The sequence below is a fragment of the Cladosporium halotolerans genome (genome assembly GCF_011745625.1).
Source record: "Cladosporium halotolerans strain TM138-S3 chromosome Unknown Sca72, whole genome shotgun sequence".
Classification (NCBI taxonomy): Eukaryota; Fungi; Ascomycota; class Dothideomycetes; order Cladosporiales; family Cladosporiaceae; genus Cladosporium; species Cladosporium halotolerans.
The window spans coordinates 1-18,554 of NW_027191523.1; the positions used below are offsets into that span (position 1 = coordinate 1).

General features: G+C 54.0%; 10 protein-coding genes across 10 annotated transcripts; 6 read left to right on the forward strand and 4 right to left on the reverse strand.

Moving 5' to 3' along the window:
• Nucleotides 1-649: 649 nt before the first annotated feature.
• On the forward strand, nucleotides 650-1,513 carry WHR41_09132 (uncharacterized protein; the record flags this gene model as incomplete). The annotated part of the gene is made up of 1 exon (XM_069377736.1): nucleotides 650-1,513. The coding sequence occupies one exon, from the start codon at nucleotides 650-652 to the stop codon at nucleotides 1,511-1,513; it is 864 nt and encodes a 287-aa protein (XP_069225175.1).
• Nucleotides 1,514-2,207: 694 nt separating this feature from the next.
• Nucleotides 2,208-3,413, forward strand: WHR41_09133 (uncharacterized protein; the record flags this gene model as incomplete). Its single annotated transcript, XM_069377737.1, has 1 exon — nucleotides 2,208-3,413. The coding sequence occupies one exon, from the start codon at nucleotides 2,208-2,210 to the stop codon at nucleotides 3,411-3,413; it is 1,206 nt and encodes a 401-aa protein (XP_069225174.1).
• Nucleotides 3,414-3,618: 205 nt separating this feature from the next.
• WHR41_09134 (uncharacterized protein) lies at nucleotides 3,619-4,191 on the forward strand (the record flags this gene model as incomplete). The annotated part of the gene is made up of 1 exon (XM_069377738.1): nucleotides 3,619-4,191. The coding sequence occupies one exon, from the start codon at nucleotides 3,619-3,621 to the stop codon at nucleotides 4,189-4,191; it is 573 nt and encodes a 190-aa protein (XP_069225171.1).
• Nucleotides 4,192-4,725: 534 nt separating this feature from the next.
• Nucleotides 4,726-5,115, reverse strand: WHR41_09135 (uncharacterized protein; the record flags this gene model as incomplete). The annotated part of the gene is made up of 1 exon (XM_069377739.1): nucleotides 4,726-5,115. One exon carries the CDS (start codon nucleotides 5,113-5,115, stop codon nucleotides 4,726-4,728), a length of 390 nt encoding a protein of 129 aa, XP_069225170.1.
• Nucleotides 5,116-5,745: 630 nt separating this feature from the next.
• WHR41_09136 (uncharacterized protein) lies at nucleotides 5,746-6,600 on the forward strand (the record flags this gene model as incomplete). Its single annotated transcript, XM_069377740.1, has 2 exons — nucleotides 5,746-5,875; nucleotides 5,939-6,600. 2 exons carry the CDS (start codon nucleotides 5,746-5,748, stop codon nucleotides 6,598-6,600), a joined length of 792 nt encoding a protein of 263 aa, XP_069225173.1.
• A 142-nt stretch (nucleotides 6,601-6,742) lies between these two features.
• Nucleotides 6,743-9,505, reverse strand: WHR41_09137 (uncharacterized protein). Its single transcript, XM_069377741.1, has 2 exons — nucleotides 8,065-9,505; nucleotides 6,743-8,011 (listed from the first exon to the last, which is right to left on the reverse strand). Exons 1-2 carry the CDS (start codon nucleotides 9,019-9,021, stop codon nucleotides 7,160-7,162), a joined length of 1,809 nt encoding a protein of 602 aa, XP_069225172.1. The 5' UTR covers nucleotides 9,022-9,505; the 3' UTR covers nucleotides 6,743-7,159.
• Nucleotides 9,506-10,235: 730 nt separating this feature from the next.
• On the reverse strand, nucleotides 10,236-11,915 carry WHR41_09138 (uncharacterized protein; the record flags this gene model as incomplete). The annotated part of the gene is made up of 1 exon (XM_069377742.1): nucleotides 10,236-11,915. The coding sequence occupies one exon, from the start codon at nucleotides 11,913-11,915 to the stop codon at nucleotides 10,236-10,238; it is 1,680 nt and encodes a 559-aa protein (XP_069225169.1).
• Nucleotides 11,916-12,270: 355 nt separating this feature from the next.
• On the forward strand, nucleotides 12,271-13,279 carry WHR41_09139 (uncharacterized protein). The gene is made up of 4 exons (XM_069377743.1): nucleotides 12,271-12,423; nucleotides 12,507-12,567; nucleotides 12,629-12,758; nucleotides 12,817-13,279. Exons 1-4 carry the CDS (start codon nucleotides 12,376-12,378, stop codon nucleotides 12,920-12,922), a joined length of 345 nt encoding a protein of 114 aa, XP_069225168.1. The 5' UTR covers nucleotides 12,271-12,375; the 3' UTR covers nucleotides 12,923-13,279.
• Nucleotides 13,280-13,695: 416 nt separating this feature from the next.
• WHR41_09140 (uncharacterized protein) lies at nucleotides 13,696-14,625 on the forward strand (the record flags this gene model as incomplete). The annotated part of the gene is made up of 1 exon (XM_069377744.1): nucleotides 13,696-14,625. The coding sequence occupies one exon, from the start codon at nucleotides 13,696-13,698 to the stop codon at nucleotides 14,623-14,625; it is 930 nt and encodes a 309-aa protein (XP_069225164.1).
• Nucleotides 14,626-16,328: 1,703 nt separating this feature from the next.
• Nucleotides 16,329-18,357, reverse strand: WHR41_09141 (uncharacterized protein). The gene is made up of 2 exons (XM_069377745.1): nucleotides 17,310-18,357; nucleotides 16,329-17,253 (listed from the first exon to the last, which is right to left on the reverse strand). The coding sequence occupies exons 1-2, from the start codon at nucleotides 17,763-17,765 to the stop codon at nucleotides 16,498-16,500; spliced, it is 1,212 nt and encodes a 403-aa protein (XP_069225165.1). The 5' UTR covers nucleotides 17,766-18,357; the 3' UTR covers nucleotides 16,329-16,497.
• Between the last annotated feature and the right edge of the window lie 197 nt (nucleotides 18,358-18,554).

The following is an 18,554-nucleotide window of genomic DNA, read 5'->3' on the forward strand; positions in this document are numbered from 1 at the left end:
GAATCTGATTATTCAGGTCCGAGCTCAATCAGGGACCTGATTGATTGATTACCTGATTGATTATCTGATTGAGAAAATCAAGATTCAAGATCTATGCCTCAGTTCGGCAACGATCGCGCTGAACTCTGGGATTGTCTGGATTGGAGCAATCATCGGCAGCATTATCCTGGCAAGGGTCCCCGACATAATCGGTCGCAAGCCGTCTGTTTTCTATGCAGCCTTGATCGCCATTTTCGGTAGCGGTATCCAAGCCGCAGCACAGAACATCGCCATGTTCTTGGTCGCCAGATTCATCCTCGGGTTCGGTATTGGAGGCACCTATGTTTCAGTACCCTTGCTTATTGCCGAGACTCTTCCAACGAAATATCGCTCTCTCGGTCTAGGAGCTTTCACGGATCTCTACTATGTTGGAGGGCTATTGAGTGCAGGCGAGTGCCCCAAATTCCGCTCTTGCCCCAGCCTCGAGAATGGAGACGCTAACGTATCTCCAACAGGTGTGACATTTGGCACCTCTCAAATGGATTCAACCTGGTCTTGGCGGCTGCCCTCACTCTTGCAAATTCTTTTGACGTTGACATCACTGATCACGTTGCCTTGGATTCCTGAATCACCACGCTTTCTCGTCCGCACTGGGCGAAGGGAAGAAGCAATGCTCGCCGTTGCTCAGTCTTGCGCAAATTCCGACGTCTCGGACCCAGAAGCCCAGGCGGAATTCCTCCAGATTTGCCAGTCTCTCGAGATGGAGAAGAATATCGAGGAGCCCTCCATCAGACAGATCGCCACAGCACCTTCTTTTCGTAAGCGCATGATCCTGGTCTTCACAGTGGCAGCTTTCTCAATGTTGACGGGGTCCAATCTGTTCTCCTACTATCTCGGCACCGCTCTCACGAGTGCTGGTATTACCGACTCTACGCTGCAACTGGAGATCAACATCATCCTTAACTCGTTCTGTGTCATTGTGTCTTTGCTAGGTACCTTTCTTGCGAACCGCCTGGGCCGCAAAAATCTCGCACTTTTGTCCACAGCAGGGTGCATGATCTTCCTGTTTTGCATTGGTGCCCTGACGAAGCAGTTCGGAACCTCTACTAACACCACCGCCATCTATGCGACTGTCGCCATGATTTTTCTCGCCCAAGGAAGCTACAGCTTTGGCTGGACACCCCTCGCAGTCATGTACCCACCCGAGGTCCTCAACTATCCTATCAGGAGTATCGGCATGGCTTGGTTCGTGACCTGGCAGAATCTGATTCTTCTCGTGCCTATCTTTGCGTTTCCTATCGCTATGGAGAGGATTGGGTGGATTACCTATTTCATAAACGGAGGTTTCAACGTTCTTGTGATGTTAGTGGTGGCGTTGTACTGGGTTGAAACGAAGGGTTTGTCGCTTGAAGAGGTTTCGCGGAAGTTTGCAGCGCAAGGAGAAGTTACGGATTTGGAAGACGTCGAAGTTATCAAGGGTGTGATTATGGAGCGTCCATCTCTCAAAGCGGATAAACATGATGGCGCTATTTGAGGAGATTGAGAGAAAGGTAGACGTTTTTTGGCAGTTAGAAAACAGATGCAAGTCACGGCTTCAACATTCTATTTCGCTATATCACTACTGTGTAACTGCATTGCTGATGATAATTGCAGGACGAGCATTCTAATCATTACCTTGTAATATAGGAGATATCACGTCAGGGAAAGTAACATCCAAAATTAATCTTGAGTTTGCCTGTGGAGCTCCAAAATGGCGTTTCCAAATGATCTAAAGATCAGTTGAGTCAAGCGCTCTTCGATATCGCGGATGATGGCCAATTGTGTGCTTGGTGGAGACTAGCGTCCGCGCGCGGCCGCGTCAAGACGCTGATCTCTGGTTCCGCACGCATTGTCAAGGCTATCACTGAACCTTACAGCCGTGGTTGATTACGCTAAAAGAGTCGTGCACTCCCATACTTCACTCGGGGCGCTTTTGGCAAAACGAAACGGTGACGAGAGAACCTGGTGCTCATTAATCGTATGGCTTGACATTCGCCCTATCGCCGTGAAAGATAACGGATCAGGACGCGCGCCCAGACTCGAAGTTTTGGCCGCTCCCAGTGCTACTTGTCATGTCCGACATCGGCATCACAGTCCTATAAAGCAAACGATGCTTGAACGACCGAAACCAGCAAAACCATCCGGAGTCACAACAATCCAACGGGCGTCGCTCGCCTAAGACGTCCAAGATGCTGTTACTCAAGATTGCGTTAATCATTTCCACCATTGGATCAGCATCATCTTCGTCCCTGGCCGATAGAGGACGAGTACTCGACATCGATGGCATCCCATACTACGCTGGAGGCATTCCAATCAGCCGGCTGAATACCAAGTGTGCGCACAAACTTGTTAATGCTGTCGCCCAGGTCGATGGCATCGACCTGCTGCCCTTCACTGTCATGGAGAACTCTGCCGGTTCGTTCGGGGTCGATGAGCTGTACGCAACCGTAGCACAGTACGAAAAACAAGACGATGTCTTTACACCTGCGTTTCTCAAAGCTGTCTACCTTCAGTCTTCGGAAAGAGATTATTTACCAGTATCCAGCGTCGATGCCAATTCCCTCGAAAATGCCCTTGGTGACTTCAACATCAATCTATTGACCACCTCCGGCAACATCACTGGACAATCACTACTTCTGACGACGCAAACCATTGATGGCCTTGCGAAAGGCCCATACTTCGTCTCCCCCTCCACTGGGAATATTTACAAGGCCCACAGAATATACAGCGACGATAACTTGGCGTTTGTGCAGGGCATTGTGAGCGACGAGCAGGGTGGGTATCTCTCACTGCCTGCTCTCACCGAGAACGTCATGGCTAAGAGCATCGCTGTCCCGTCTCGGCTATACTCAAGCGTTACTGCAGAGAAGCCTTTAGCTGGTCTTCGTTTCGGCGTCAAGGACATCTTTCATGTCAAAGGGGTTGCCACTAGCGGTGGCAATCGTGCCTACTTTTATCACTCTGGAGCCCAGAATGCTACTGGCCCCGCTGTCCAGCGTCTCATTGATCTTGGCGCAGTACTTGTCGGTAAGATGGGAACCGTTCAATTCGCTAACGGCGACCGGCCAACCGCTGACTGGGTCGACCTTCACGCTCCCTTCAACCCTCGAGGTGACGGTTATCAAAATCCAAGTGGTTCGTCAACCGGTCCTGGCGTCGGTATTGGAGCTTACGAGTGGCTCGATCTCGCAGTGGGAAGCGACACAGGCGGTTCCATGCGAGGACCCGCCGGCTCACAGGGCATCTTCGGCAATAGACCCTCAACTGGCGCCATATCACTTGACCATGTGATCCCTTTGAGCCCCGTTTCGGACTCAGCTGGTGTATTTGCGCGCAGCGGTGCTGTGGGCGGAAGTTACACGAGCCTGGTACAACGACACACAACTTGTATCTAACCATACTTCTCGCCCTCGTAAACTCTACACGTCAACTTCTCGGGCCGGCGCTTGGTCTGGAACTGAGAACAAGGAGGCACTGCTGCTAGTCGACAACTTTCACAGCCAGCTTTCCAGCTTCTTAAACACAGAGGCTTTGCCTGGCAATTACACTCAGCTTTGGAATCAAAGTCACGCGAGCGATGCTCCAGAAGACGTAAACGAGATGCTGCACTCTACGTATGGTGTCTATATCACTCACGATCAATGGAGAATGCTCGGCAAGCCATTCTTCGAGTCGTACGGTGCCGCGAACGACGGGCGCCAACCATACATTAACCCCGGTCCTCTGGCCCGCTGGAGGTGGGGCTTGGAAAATGCCACAGATGCAATTTACGCCGAGGCTTTACGCAACATAACCATATTCAAAGACTGGTACGAAAACGAAGGCTACGGCCGCCACGATCCGGAGTCTTGCTCCGAGGGCCTCTATGCCTACATATGGCAGGATGGCTCGCCTTCGTACCGCGATGAGTATCTTTCTGCGCCAACACAGCCTCCACTGGGCATGGACGAGTCGAGCTGTGCTGTGATGGCTGGCGCGCCTGAGGTTATCGTCCCGATCGGAGAGGTTGCCTACAACAGCACGAGGTCGATGCACGTCGAGTATCTTCCAGTCGCGATAGCTTTGAGGATGGCTAGAGGCTGCGACCTTGCATTGTCTTCCCTTGTAAGGGATCTCGAGGAGGCGGAGATTCTGAGGCCGGTTGCTGCAGGAGGCAGGTTGTACCCTTCCTGAGTTTTAGGGGCAACGGTGTCTTGTCTTGCTGTACCCTCGGCATGGGTTTATCCCAATTCTTGCGTGGGTAACCACGCGGAAGCGATAGCCAATGATCTTCTCGGCTCTGCTAGAATTGCTGAGCTCATGCCATATGCAACTTCTGAAGTCAGTGCATGATTCGGTCAAAGTAATCTCATCTATTGAACGGTCTGAAGAAGCAACGACACCTTAAGTAACGACAGCATTGAAATGCGGGTCGAAGTACAAATACAGATGTCTAGCACCAGTTAACACTCAGCTCTGCTTCCATGGAAATATCAAAGCGCATGTGCAAAACTATCAGTACAAAGCATGCAGCTGGTCCTCTCTCGTGACGGCGTGATATGCGCGAATGCGAGCGCGGCGAAACAACGGCTCTATGTAAAACTCTCATACAACAATGACATCTATGCTAAGGAGCTAGCCTACATACTCATGCCCTCCACTCAACATGCGTTGTCAATGCCAAGATCAAACTATCGAAGCGTCCGGTCAAATTCTTGCGCAGCACCTTCAAATATTCTTGCGGCAAAACAGTGCCTTCAGAACTCCAAATAAAAGGTGTCTTGTCGGACCAAGGGGATCTGACGCCGTCACGCTGAGAGCCACCATGTCAGGGTAATTCGGCCTACGAATGCGGAAGGTCATCGAATGCTCGTCGGCACAGACGGCGGTCATATTTTCAGAGAAGACGTAGCGCTCACACTTCTGTGGAAGGCCTGCGTACTCGTAGTGGAAGATGCGGACGCTTCCGACACCAAAGCCCGTGACGAATAGCTCCAAGCATACAGGGTGCCAGGTACGTTCAGCCCGGAAGCTAGCGATGAGGTCCCGGAGTCGATCGATTGGGGCGCTGATGTCACGTATTGTGGTAACCCATGGGGACAGACCTTGGCCGGACATGGTAGCTGCAGGTTCCAGGGCAGCGTTTAAGAGGCTAGCGGCCACAAGTGAGCTTCGACTTACGAGTTATTTGAGGAGGTCGGTCGATTTCTTGAGATGAGATTGATCAAGTTGGAGGCTTCTTATAGGACTTCAAAACAGCCAGAGGAAAAAAGGCATCCACTTATTTGTACTCGCAAGTCTCACATGTTGGCGCCTCCAATCCAGTGGCATAATAATGCAAACCTTGCCGTTGAAGTGCCTTGAACTTTGCCGAGTTTGCACCGTTACGATGAAGAGCTGACATGATCGGCGTGTATGAGGCGAAATACTAGAGTAAACCGTTCGGGGAGGCGACAGAGATACTGAGTAGCATCTCAGGTTCGGAGACCAAGGCACATGGCGAAAGCCCGCGACGACTCCATACTAAGATGCCAAGGCAAGCATTCTGATGCGGATCAGGTACGTAGCGTTGAATTTCGATCTTGATTGCTCTTAGCCTCCGACTTTTGGTATGAGGTGAGGATTCAAGTCGATATCTTTCGTCCGTCTGGTTCGACATAATCAACAGGATGTGTAGTCTTTACAACGTCCGGATCCACTAATGCGTTTCGGACGGTCAATTCCAGACAAAGTATCTAGAACTTTACGATGCTCGTTCTCGTGGGCGGCACCGCTGGCAACGTCGCTTCTGGCAGTCTTACAACTCGTGGACACCAGGTCCGTGGCCTTGGTTGCGATATATCGAAGCTAGACGAGAATTTGCGAGACAAGCTCGAGCGTTTTGTCTAAGTCAGAGCATACAACGACATCGAAGCGTTTGACAGAGCGTGATTGAGCGTAGACGGCATCATCAATGCTGTCAATGGCGCTGCAGAGATGCTGTTGGACGCTCATTTCATTCTTCTGCGCGCGGCCCAGCGAGCAGATGTTCGAAGATTCATCGCAGCTACTTGGAATTACGACTGGCGCAGAATTCAGCTAGGAGACCAAGAGAGCTATGATCTGAAAATCCCCTTTCACAACCATGTCGAGTTGACTTCTTCAATGAAGCCAACCTACATCCTCTCTGGCGTACTTGCTGAGGTCCTCCTCTCTGTCCCAGGACACGGAGACTTCTCTCCAAAGAACCATGTAATCCGGGATCCTGAGGGAAAGAGCTTCGAGGTATGGGGCACTCGCAGAGAGATCTGGCATTGGACAACTCAGAGGCACGCCGCAGACTTTGCTGCGGACATCGTTCGTAAGGATGAAACGGTCGAGGGAGGCTTCTGCACTGTTAACTTGGGAGAAAACACATTAGAAGAGATCGCACAGGTCTATGAGGCCGTGAAAGGTCGCAAAGTTCAGATCAACAAGCGAGGAGCTGTTGATGAACTCCGAGAAAGAGCTTTGCGGGCGTGGAAGGATGGTGCGCGGCAACGATTCTGGGAATACATTGGGTGGTTTTATCAGCTTCACACCGTCGGCAGAAATTATGTGCTGAGCAGCCTGGACAATGACTGACTTTCTACGAATGTGACGAGGCTCGAAGACTTCCCGAGGTCCAATTTAATCTTTGTCGCAATTAGTGTAGAATGTATACCAATTTTTCGCATAAAAGTATTCTCTTTTATCATAGTTGACTGTGTGTCTCGTGGTAATGACAACGAAACATACATGCTGAGGGGGTTTTCCCCTTGAAAGCCTCCGCACTAGACTCTCTTGTGTACATGCGAGGTCGAAATGGCTTAACTTCGAATCGCCATCACTGAGGTACGAAAATGTCAGTACTGGAGTCTCGATAGTAACGTCGTTCTGTACGATGTTCTGATGCTCGATATCCGTCATAAAGCCAGAGAAGGTGCTCGTGTAAGCCGATGCTGCTCTGTGGCAGCGAGTCGGGATGTGGGCCATCTCCGGGAGATTGTCTTGGCGGTGAGTGGAGGCCATCTTGCGGAGTGAGATCCACCGACGAAGGGAAGGGAGATCTGAGATCAGGGGATGCAAGCAGGCCCGACTGGAAGTCAGGCCCTTTGACAGTCGTGAAGTAATCATGGCCGTGAAATTGTTTCAATAAATAGAACTAGATTCGAAGAAGAAAAAGAAAAGCACCCGCGAACACTACGGCGGACAACGACAGCGCATAGGTAGGCCCTCTTCCCATTGCAGCAGCAGCTCCGCTCGTGGAATTGCTAGCCGCCGTCGCCCCCGGGACGCCGCCAACAGTTGTTGTCGCGGTCGCGCTGGCCGGCGCATCCGCCAAAGGCATGGTCGTCGCCGAGTGCATGACTGTCAATTCGCCACTGATGCGCGTGGTGTATGTCGTCGATTGGACGTACTTCTTTGCCACCACGACATCGCTGGCTCCTTCTATGCCACACAGCGTCGAGCCCTGCAGCGCGTCTTTCTTAAAGAGCACCACGGGCAGACCATCGCTGACCCAGGCTTCGATGCAGCCGGAGTCGGAGACCTTGGAGTCCTTGCAAGACACAACGTCGAACAAGTCGTCGCCGGCGCTGTAGCCATGGTCTTGCTTGTTGCAAAGCTCGACTTTGAAGTCGTCGGCATCGGCGCCTTTGTTGTTGAACACCGTGATGACCTTGGGATCGTTGGCGCCGCCTTTGGCGAAGGTAATGGTGTTTTGTCCGACGTCGATAGTGCTGCTTTCGGTGTTGAGGTAGTCAGGGTGCTTGTTCGAGACATGTCGGCGGAAGAGATTGAGTTTTGCAATTAGCTTGTAGAGGACGGCGTCCTGGTTGTAATCGTACTCCCAAAGGGCGTCGCGGTTGAAGTAGGGCTCGGTATCACCGTTGAGATGCTGTTCCTGGCCGTAGTAGATGATGGGAATGCCGTCGTGAGTCATGATGTAGGAAACGATGTTTTGCGCGCGCGCCATGTCGGCGGTGTTGTTTGCGAAACGAGGTACGTCGTGGTTCTGCGGGATGTTAGTTTACCGGATTGGTTGGCGAAATACTCGATGCCTCTCACCTCTGCAAAATTACCCAGCACCGTCGCATCCTTACAGGTCTTACTGATGTCAGCAATTGTATCGGCAAGAGCCTTCATGTCACCGCCCGATCCTTCCAGGGAGTATGTCAACTGGAAGTAGAGCGGATAATTGAGGATGCTACCAATAGTGTCTGACCATCGGCAGGCAATCTCCGTGTGCTGGGTATACACTTCGCCTGTTGCAAAGATGTCTGCCGCTTCCACGAAGCCCGGGAAAAAGGAAGGCTCGACGTTGATGGCGGCGTCAATTCGGAGGCCGTCGATACCGTACTTCCAAATCTGGTTCTTGATCCAGAGAGCCAGCATGCTTTGCACTTCGGGGCTCTCGGTATCCAGGTCCGCTAGGAGAGTGCCTTTTCCACCGAGCCAGCAGTTCTGAATATTGTCGAGGTCCTGATCGTCGTAGTGGCCCTGACAGTAAGGGTGGTAGTACTTGGCTTCGTTGAAGGGATGCATTATCGAGTAGTCGAGATCATCCTTGGGCGGGCCCGGTAGAGCCATGTGGTTAACCACGATGTCAAGCATGAGAAGCATTCCACGCCTGTGAACCTCGTCGATCAGAGTCATCAGGTCTTCTTCTGATCCAAACGAGGGGTTGATCTCGTAAAGGCTTTGCTGCCAATAGCCGGGGTAGCCCTCGCCGTCTGAAGTCCAGTCAGGCATGTTAGCTACGATTGGCGAGATCCAGATAGCGTCGAAGTTCATGTTCTGGATGTAGTCCAGGTGCTCGTAGATACCGCGCCACGTGCCGCCGCAAAAAATACCGAGAGTCGGGTCGCATGGTTTGACGTCTTTACCGGCAGGAAGGGCGAAGCGGTCGGTCAAGAGTTGGTAGATTGTTCGATTTCGCCATTGATTGGTGTCCAGGGCTGATGCGGTCCAGGGAAGCAGGGCGGGGAGAGCCAGCAGAGTCGGGAGCCAGTGAGAGAAAGCCATGACGCAAACGCGACACGGTCGACCCGGTGTGCGCCGAGTCTGAAGAAGGATTAAAAGAGAGTAGGCGTAGTATAGTAAAAAAGAGTGGCTGCCGGTGGCGTGTGGTGAGCGATTAGTGCTGTTCGCGTGTCCTAAGGTAAAAGAGTGGCTGTTGGCCTCGTGTGAGACGGGAAGGAACGGCGGCTGGTGGCGCGTGGTAAGGAATGGCTGCCAAGGGCGGAGGGTGTCAGGATGACGGCGAGGGCCAACGGCGTGAAGAAAGGAACGGCAACCGCAGGCTCGGCGGGTGTAGCAGTGAGGTGGTGGTCCGGAGGCAGCGCTTTTGGTGATGCCGCCCCTGGGAGAGCGCTCAGAGGCAAAATGACAAATTTGGCGGGCGGTATGGGCTTAAGGGCTTGGACAGCAGATGGCAATCTGCGGCAACCCTGCAGGTGGGAGGGGCGGCGAGGGCGAGCGAGCCTTTTTGCGCGCGTGCGCGTGGGGAGAGGAGGGCGGCGGGCGACGGTGGCATGGGCGGGCCTGGGAAGGGTGCGCCGGGCCGGGCACAGGAGAGGGCTGGTGGCAGCGGGTGGGTATTGTATAGGGCACTGCGCGGCCGCGCGCGCGCGAACAACCACCGCGGCCACTCGTCGTGCGCGCGCGGAGGTGTCATCTCAGGAGCGAACGATCAGGGAAGAGACTAGAAGCGCTAGCCGGCGGGGCGGTGGAATAGCGGCGAGGGCGGGCGCCGGCGGGCTCGTATTCCGTGCCAGCAGCTTGCGCGTTCTCGCTTGTGCGCGCCGGCAGCCGTTCGAGATGAAGCTTGACAACGCTTCGGCCACCGGGCCCGTATTTCTTGTCGCTGCGCCTCGCTGCGACTCCCTGCGCGGTTCCTGCGCTGTTCCTGCAGCGGGCGGGCGAACGTTCTGGGGCCGCGCCTTGGCTAAAGCGTGTTGTGACTTCACTCGTGTCTTGCCCCTGCCCGCTGCCGCTCAGCCCTGTGCTTCATGATCTGCGTCACTGTCGCTTTTAATAGCAGCCGGCATAACGCTCGCGAGGTATATCTGATTGCCGGAGAGACGCCAGCCATGCCGCGACGCCGTTTTCCAGTGCGAGGATGGATATCAACACGAGCCGGGATGCCGGACAAAACGAAGAGTGCAATGACTCGCGTCGGGTGCACGATCCGAAAGCCCGTAAAAGCTACAAAATACACAATCAGTGTTGTACACCTCTCAGTCCCCCTTCCGCCTCCCGCGACTGACGCTCCTCGCTTTCTTGTCGCTAGCAGCTCTAGGCGACAAGAAGTCATCGGGAACGTCGTTCCAGTTTTCCGTCGCTGCAGCTGCGCCTGTTGAATTCCGCGCCCCTCGCTTCTGCAGCTCTTCATCGCTGCTGCTCGTATCATACTCATCTCTATCACCCCTTCTCCGGTCAATCTTCTGCATCTCGCTGCCGACGTACTCCGCACCGTTGCCGCTTAACCGCGGTGGCGCAGGGCGGGGACGATCCACAAAGCCAGCGGGACTCCACCGCCAGTTCCTATTTGCCGGCGGCTCGAAGGTGGGAGTCTGTTGCGCTTGGGCTTGCTGCGCCTGCCACTGCATCCGCTGGTTCGCGACATCTTCGCGCGCCTGCGTCCAGCGCGGCGAGACCTCCCACATCCAGCCGTCGCCCGTGGAGTTGCAGATTGGCAGTGGCCAGTAGAGGGGATTTTCGCCGAAGACGTGGAGAACGTTGCGCCGCCACCCGAGATCGAACGCGTTGGGCAATTTCTCGCTGTCTTGCTCGTCGAGGTATGCGTCGTATCGTTCTTGCTCTCGCCGAGCTTCCAGTGATGCATACGATTGGCGGAGGTGGGACCTGGCAGGGGAGTCGACCATCTGGGGAGGTTGCAATGGTGGGTGTGGGGACGGAGACGTTGACTCGCCCTCCTCGGGGCGCAAGACGCCAGGCAAAGCATTCGCGTGGATTTCCTTGAGGTGTTCAGCGAGAGTTTGCTCCTCTCCGTCTCCGCCGTTTGTGCTCTCATCGCCAACGTAATTCCGGTTGGCTTGGAGTTGATGTTCCATGTTCTTCCGCAAAGGACTGAGATACCTGGTCTTCTCGAGGCTCTCAATAGTTGTCTGCCCGGTCGCCGTAAGGTACAGATGCCAGCCAGTGAACCCCGACAGCACTAATCCGATAATGCCTCCTAGTACGGCAAGTAGAATCGTGTTGACCACACGCATGCCCTCTTCCATCTGCGCCTGATCCGCAATCTCCATCCAAACCCACCACGCACTCACACCAAAGCAGACCCAGCAGAAGAGAGAGGTGTAGATGAGGAACAGCAGGAATGGCTTGTAGTTTCTGAGTCCCGCGCAAGTCGCGAGCCACGGACAGTGATGATCCATCTTCAGCACGCACTTCCCGCACGTAGAACAATGATGCGATCGGTCAGGCTTGACGGAACGGCATTTCTTGCAGTATCGCGGTTTCCCAGACTGCTTCGCCGTCACAGTCGACATCCCCAGCGGTATCTCCGGCTCATCGTCCTCATATGTCGGCAAACCCTGGTAACCTCCTCCTTTTCTCCGTCCAGCTGCGTCACCTCTGGGATCCAACGGCGACCCAGGATCCGTGAAGACAGCTATTGTGTAGCTCACGTCTGCAAGGCCGTACAGCAGGACAGATGCTCCGGCCTTGAGGTATGCTGTCCAATCATTCCCAGAAAAGAAGCTCACATGCACTGCGACCCAGACACTCCATGTCGTCAGGCCGTAGACGAAGAGCAGCGGAAAGTAGGAGAAAGTCTGGCAGCAGACGCGCTCGACTTTGCGGGCCCAGCTTCTGCGTCGGCGGTGAAATGGTGGACTCGGAGGCGGAGTGGTCGGTCCCAGGGTTGCCATTGTGTCGAATGATGTTTGGGGCATCTGCAGAAGATTGGACGCTTCAAGACTTCATTGTGAGATTGGCGGTAGGCGGCAGCTGTCTATGGTGTGATCGGCAGCTCGTCAAGTCGATGTGATGAGGATATTGATTATGAGACTTATGTCGTCAGAGGCAGTAACAATGCAGTCCAGCTGCTGCAGGTCGGATCGGTCATGTATTGTTGGGAATGCGTGGTGTATAGAGGTGCAAGGCGTGCAGGTGTTCGCGCGTCTCCGTGGCGGTGCAGCTGTGCTGCGATGAGGCGTTCGCACGGCGTTGCTCGCTTGACCTGCCGCAGTCGCGCGCGCGCAAGAAAGCTCCAAGTCGCATGTCACCAGCAGCGACGGATCTCTGGCCGCCCGCGCATTCAATCTACCTCATCTGTTACCACGCGCCTCGTTGTTTGCGCAATCACACCAACTCTTTCCTTTCCACTCGGGCCGCGCAGACTTCCTCGGCATCATGACTTCCACAATCGGCATCCCCATCAAGCTCCTCAACGAGTCCACCGTAAGTCAAGTCGCACGCAACAAGCCTCGCAGGCCGGCCTTGTGCTTACAGGAACTCCTCGCAGCTGACTGTCGTTTCTACAGGGCCACCAAGTGACGGTTGAAATCACCTCCGGACAGACCTACCGCGGCAAGCTCATTGAAGGTGCGTGCGACTACGACAGCTGGGGCAGTGGAAGAAGATCAGCCATTGACTTGTGACATAGCCGAGGACAACATGAACGTTCAAATGGAGAACATCAACGTGACGCAGCGCGACGGCAGAGTTACCCACTTGGACCGCGTGTACATCCGTGGCTCGCACGTGCGCTTGTTCATCGTCCCTGACATGCTGAGGTATGACATGGCTCGAAATGCAGGATGCCAGGGGAACGTCGACTGACAGCTGTCACAGAAATGCGCCCATGTTCAGATCTCGTGGTACTCGTGGACGCGGTGTCGGTCTCGCGAGAGGCAGGGCGACAGTCAACCGTGCCCGCGGTCAGCGCGGTGGCAGGTAAAACAGAAAGACAAAGCAGCGCGCGGGAATTCTTAGATAGAGGTCAAGTGGGCTGCAAGATGGAAATGACTCAGAAATGCATCGGGACAGAACAGCATTGAAGGGCTGTACCTTCCTAGCCAGAAGACCACCGGCCCGGAAAAAGCGACGAGAGAGAGGGGGAGCAAGGGAGCGAGGCGTCTGGCGTTTGAGACAGAGGTTATGTGTTAAGAAGACACAGGCGAAAAGGTCATCATGGTGTCGTCGTTCTCCATGTCTGCCTTTATTGTTGCTCAGAACGACCAAACGGCGTCAACTAGACGACCGCAATTACCAAAACTACGATTCATGGCTCTGGGTGCTTTCAGTTGCGCCATCATCCTTCTCGCGCCACTTTACAATTGTTGTGTCCAGTCTTTCCACAGTCCACCGGTTCAAGTCATCATTGGCGGACTCCCTTCGTTTCTTGGTGTCAGGGACGTGAAATCTCACACGCTACGGTTTGACCATCAGGCCCCATACGAGGCATTAGTGTTTGATAGCCACGAGAGAAAAATTTGCCTGTTCACCTATAAAGTAGCTTCGTATTTAGCTCGCATATCGCTGACAGGTTCCAGGTTCGATGAAGTCTGGTCGCATAAGACATCTAGTTCATTCTTAATCCACGTGACCTCTCCACACATGAAGTCGCTCCCCGCATCAAGTCCCACCTCCAACCATCTGTCACACCGTTTCCACACCAACAAATCCAAAATGTAGAAACTCAAATTCTCTACGGCTAACGTCAAAGTTGCAATGGAAATCAAACATCCCCGCCGCCTCCTTATTTTCGGCCCTTCCTCCAGCGGCTCCCTCGATCTCACCGAAGCCCTGACCGGCAGCTCTCCCGTTCCGCACGCTTCTGGGTCCTGCGCAGGCCTAACCCATGAATGGGCAATTCAGAATGCATACTACAGCGCGACCGTTCCAGTCTGGATAGATGAGGTTGTGGATTTGGACGAGTGGAAGACAGAATTCATGAAGGAAGAGGCGGGTGAGGTCGTCCGAGCTGTCGGGGCGTGGGTGTACGTTTTCCGGCTGGAGAAAGACGGAAGGGTAAACGACGAGGTGGAAAAGGCGCTGAGCGCGCTGCAGGAGGTTGTCGAGGCGCATGAGGGGTTTGGGGCGGAGAGTGTCATGCTTGCTGTTGGGATGTCTCTGCCCGGCGGCAAGGGTCAGGCCGGCAAACTGGGGAAAGAGCAAAGCGAGGCTTGGGAAGATCTCGTCATGCAGTATGGGTTTGAATTTGTGGAGTTTGCGGCCGAGGGAACGAATGAATTGGGGGAGAAGCAAGGCGTGGAAAGGGTGAAGGAGGCACTGGAAGCTAATGAATGGGGCGGCGGTGATGCGGAGCGCGAAGAGGGCCTGGACACGCTGGGTTTGGGGGAGGACGATGATCCTGAGGTTGGGGATTTCGGACATGAGGAGGCAGAAATGACAGCGGAGCTGTTTGGGTTGAAGGCGGCGTTACTAGGCCAAGATGACGAAGAAGCTGAGGGATACGGAGAGGCCATGGGCGCTGATCTTTCCGCCGACAATCAAAAGAGGCAGGTTGAGGATCTGGACCGCATGATGACCAAACTGCTGGCAATTCGTGAACAGAGTGCGGATTTACCGGAGGCGCAGCGGAAAAGGATGGCAGCGCAAGCTGTTAGAGACCTGATGGGTGAAGACTCTCTTGTATGAGCGCCGGACATTGTCAGTCCCCATGCGCTGTTTGATGACACTCACGAGAGTGTGGCTTGAGCAGATGATCTCTCCACGATGAGATGGCGAGCAACGCTCTACGGTCAGCATTCTACACCCCGCCCCTCGAGTATTCTGTAAATGAAGGTACATTTCTATCGCCGACAAGAAGGCCCCACTTCGACATCGACATCTCAAACAAGGCACTGACATCTTACGAGCAGTGTTTTCGCCATGCCGATTGCTGTCATTGATTCATCAGTGGGTTCATGGTCTCTGCGAGCTTTCTCGGGCTCGCTGAAAGGTCATTTTGAGGAGCTCCCCGATCTCAAGAGCTCCCTTTCTGCCCCCGGATCGTGCCAATAGTCCGTTTTGAAGGACCCCCTGGGTTTCAGTGACGACAGATACCCCTAGACCGCGGTACGCATTCAGCTAGATTAATCGGATCTCCAATTTGTGAGCGATCTCCATTGGATGAAACTCATCATGTAATTCAGTAGCTGCTCATCAGAGGCCTGATCAAATGCCGCCGTGGGATGATGAAGTGAAGCCCTATGTCTCAAGGCACCATGTTTTCAAGAGTGTAATCGACGGGGTCATGCGAGCGCAATCGATTCAGATTGTCCTTATGACACATCAGCACTGAACTTTCTTGCACATCAGGCACGATTAACACGTAAGGGCCTTGACCTTGGAGAAGTAGAAAGAAAAGCTTGGTGCACCCAGAACCTTGATGTATCATCGTCGTAGCAGTGTGAAACTGTCAGCTTCCTTGATTCTTGCATCATGAGGCTCTTCGGTGCACTTATCCACCAGTATAACCCACCTGGCTGATAGACGCACTTTCTCCGATGAACGGCAAAAAGAAAGCATGCCTCGTGCATCCTTTTTCCCACCGCTAAGAAGCCTGAGCCCATAAAACATGAGGCTCTTCTCACATCTGCGGTCGAAAACCGACCTCCGCCATTGCAAGGTCACACGGACAGATATTAATGCATTCTCTGCTCACAGCGTTTCGATTCCTACCGCGATCAGGCCGAGCATCTGCGCGGCGTCCACAGCCTTGAGGGGCCATACATTCGTCACGAAGGCCCAGTAGCTTTCGAAACTGAACGAAACTGGAAAAGACATCGCGATCAACATACTCGGAGTCGATTCTCTAGGGTCTTGGACAACTGTCTTGGGCTGGCCTGCCCCTATCAATGCTCATCATCAGATGCGCTCAAACATCATCAGGAACATGACCATACGATAACCACCCCACATTAGCCAAAATGTCTGTAGCGCAGCTAATTCAACGAATCATCAGCTGCAGCGGCCTCAATTCATACCCTGCACCGGCATTTGCAAGAAGCCGTAGCTAGGCTTAGAAGGCCATCAGCGAGTAATGAAGACATTGCGCGTAGACACGCGATTATAAGAAGAAGCCAAAGTCCTACCCCAGAGATAGTCGGCGAACTGTGAGGAAATGGTATCCATCCTCCGATTCCATTAGAAAAGCTGCAGAGCACGCTTCGTCGGGCCAAGACATCCGCAGGTTTGCCGCCTCGGGCGCATTTCTCGTGATACAAAATTCGGAGTTGCATTTATTGACAATAACAAGGCAGCAACACTTAAGTTCAGATGCGATGACACGGAAGAACGCTTTGCGGTCAGAGGCAAGGAAGGCAGGCAAAGAGGCTGCCAAACTTGCGAGAAAGAGATCATAAATATACCTTATGTTTGACAAGATGCATTGCAGCGATATGAGATACACAGGCAACATAAACCACAAACTCTCGTTCCTTTCTGACTTCCCCATCCGTTTCCCCTGCATTACTTCTCCTGCCATCTTTCCCACACTTCAACCGCGTGTTTGTTTGTTCATGTTGTTTACATGTTGGCAAAGATCGCGGCACCACCAAACAGAGCCGCGGCACCAATAGCGCCGGTCTGAATGGGAGCAGCACCCTCTGAGCCAGTGCTGCTGGCCTCAGGGTTGCCGGCAGCATTGTCGCCAATGGTACCGCCGGTGTTGGTCGGGAAGCCCTCAGCTACAGCGTTAGTAGTCGAGGTGAGAGCGGCATTGGTAGAAGTGGGCGATGGCTGGCCGGAGGTGAACGGCACGTCACTGGCAGAAGAAGCGCCAGGGTAGGCGTTGGCGGGCTCGTCGTCTGACTCGGTGCCGTTGGCGGGCGAGGAATCGTTGGCGGAGAGCACGCTGTCAATGACGTGGAGCACGCCGTTGGAGAGCAGGATGTCGCTGTTGATGACACGGGCACGGTTAACGAAGACCTCGCCGTCGATGATGGTCACCGTGATGTTACCACCGCCAAGCGTGGGCACGGAGCCGTTGGTCAGCGTGCTGCTGTAGGCGACAGTACCATTGATGACGTGATACTGCAGGACGGACGCAGCATCCTCGACGGAGATGTTGGCAAGGACGGAGGCGATGTCTTGGAAGGCGGCGTTGTTGGGCGCAAAGATGGTCAGGTCAGGTGTGGTGTTCACAGCTTCGGTGAGCTCAGTCGCATTGAGGGCGCCAAGCAGTGCGGTCAGGTTGGCCTCTTGAGCGACGGTACTGACATTGGGTGGGATGGTGAGCAGGCTGTCAATGACATGGACAACGCCACCGTCGAAGGTAAGGTCCTGCAAAGTTTGATCAGCGCTTGATAGGATTGAGATTAGTGACCGTCTTGACTCACGGCCTCGACAACTGTAGCATTATTCTTCAAGCCAGAGATCACGTAGACCCCGTCGTCTTCAGCGCGGCACTCGACAACCTGTCCGCCAGTGACATTGGCGTATGCAGTGTCATTGAGTAGCGTGGCCGGGAAAGCCGGGGTTTCCGTGATGTTTTCGGAGGTGAATTGGCCGATCAAAACGTGGTAGTTCAGAAGGGCTTGAACGAGACCTTCTTGTCCACTGGAGAGAACGCCGGAGCTGTTCAATGCATTGAGGGCATCGTTGGAGGGGGCAAAAAGAGTAATGTTCGAAGCACCAGAGAGCGCCTCAGCAACGTCGGGGACGCTTTGCAGCAGTGTGACGAGCGAAGACAAGTTCTGGTTTCCGCTAAGGACGGAAGTCAGGTTCGCTGGGGCGTCTTGAGCTCTTGCGGCCACGACGGCCAACGCGGCTCCGAGAAACTGTTTCAACTGCATCTCGATTGTCGACGGTGTATTTGTCTTTGGCTTCTCCTTGATCGCTGGAATGGAAAGGGCGTACTTGATCCTCACCACCGGCGGGCAGACGCAGCGGGGTATATAAGGATTTCATCATTGAAGCACCAGCTCTTGACATACGCACTAGACTGCAAAACAAACCTGAGGTGGCACAGTCAAGGACCAATCGTTGCAAATGCCAATGCTTCTACCGCTGGAAGTGCGGCAAGCCGCATCCGCGTCGAGTGCATCGCGAGGCATAGACCCAAGCTCTAGACGAACGTTAGTGCTTGGAGGCGGCAGTCATTAGTGCATTACGTAGTGCCAAGGCGGTAGAGAGTGTCTCGTCGCATTGAGGAGAATCCTTTAGTGAAGACTCAATAGTGCATCTGAGTGGCTGTGTGCATGCTTGGGCGCACGAGCACCCAGCGTAAGATGAACAGGATTGCTGGCTGTTGGCGAAGCAGTTCAGCCTGAGAAAATCCAGGGTGAGGTCCAGTAACGTGCAGTCGATCATGGCGGAGAATCTACCCCACGATCGCTGGCAGATGTGGAGATGGGAGCTTGGCGCGAATGAGAGCCACCGCCCTGGAACTCTACTTGAGTACCACGGCGTATGACTTGGCTACCTTCGTACTGACGCGGCGTTTGTGAGGCTATGCTGGACTGGTGATCGCGCTGTTCCAGCTTACATGATCCATCGCCGATGCTCGAATGGTCAGACACCACTTCATGCACAAAGAGCGCGAGGGAAGCGAGAGATTCGCTGCTCAGCCCCGTACCCCAATA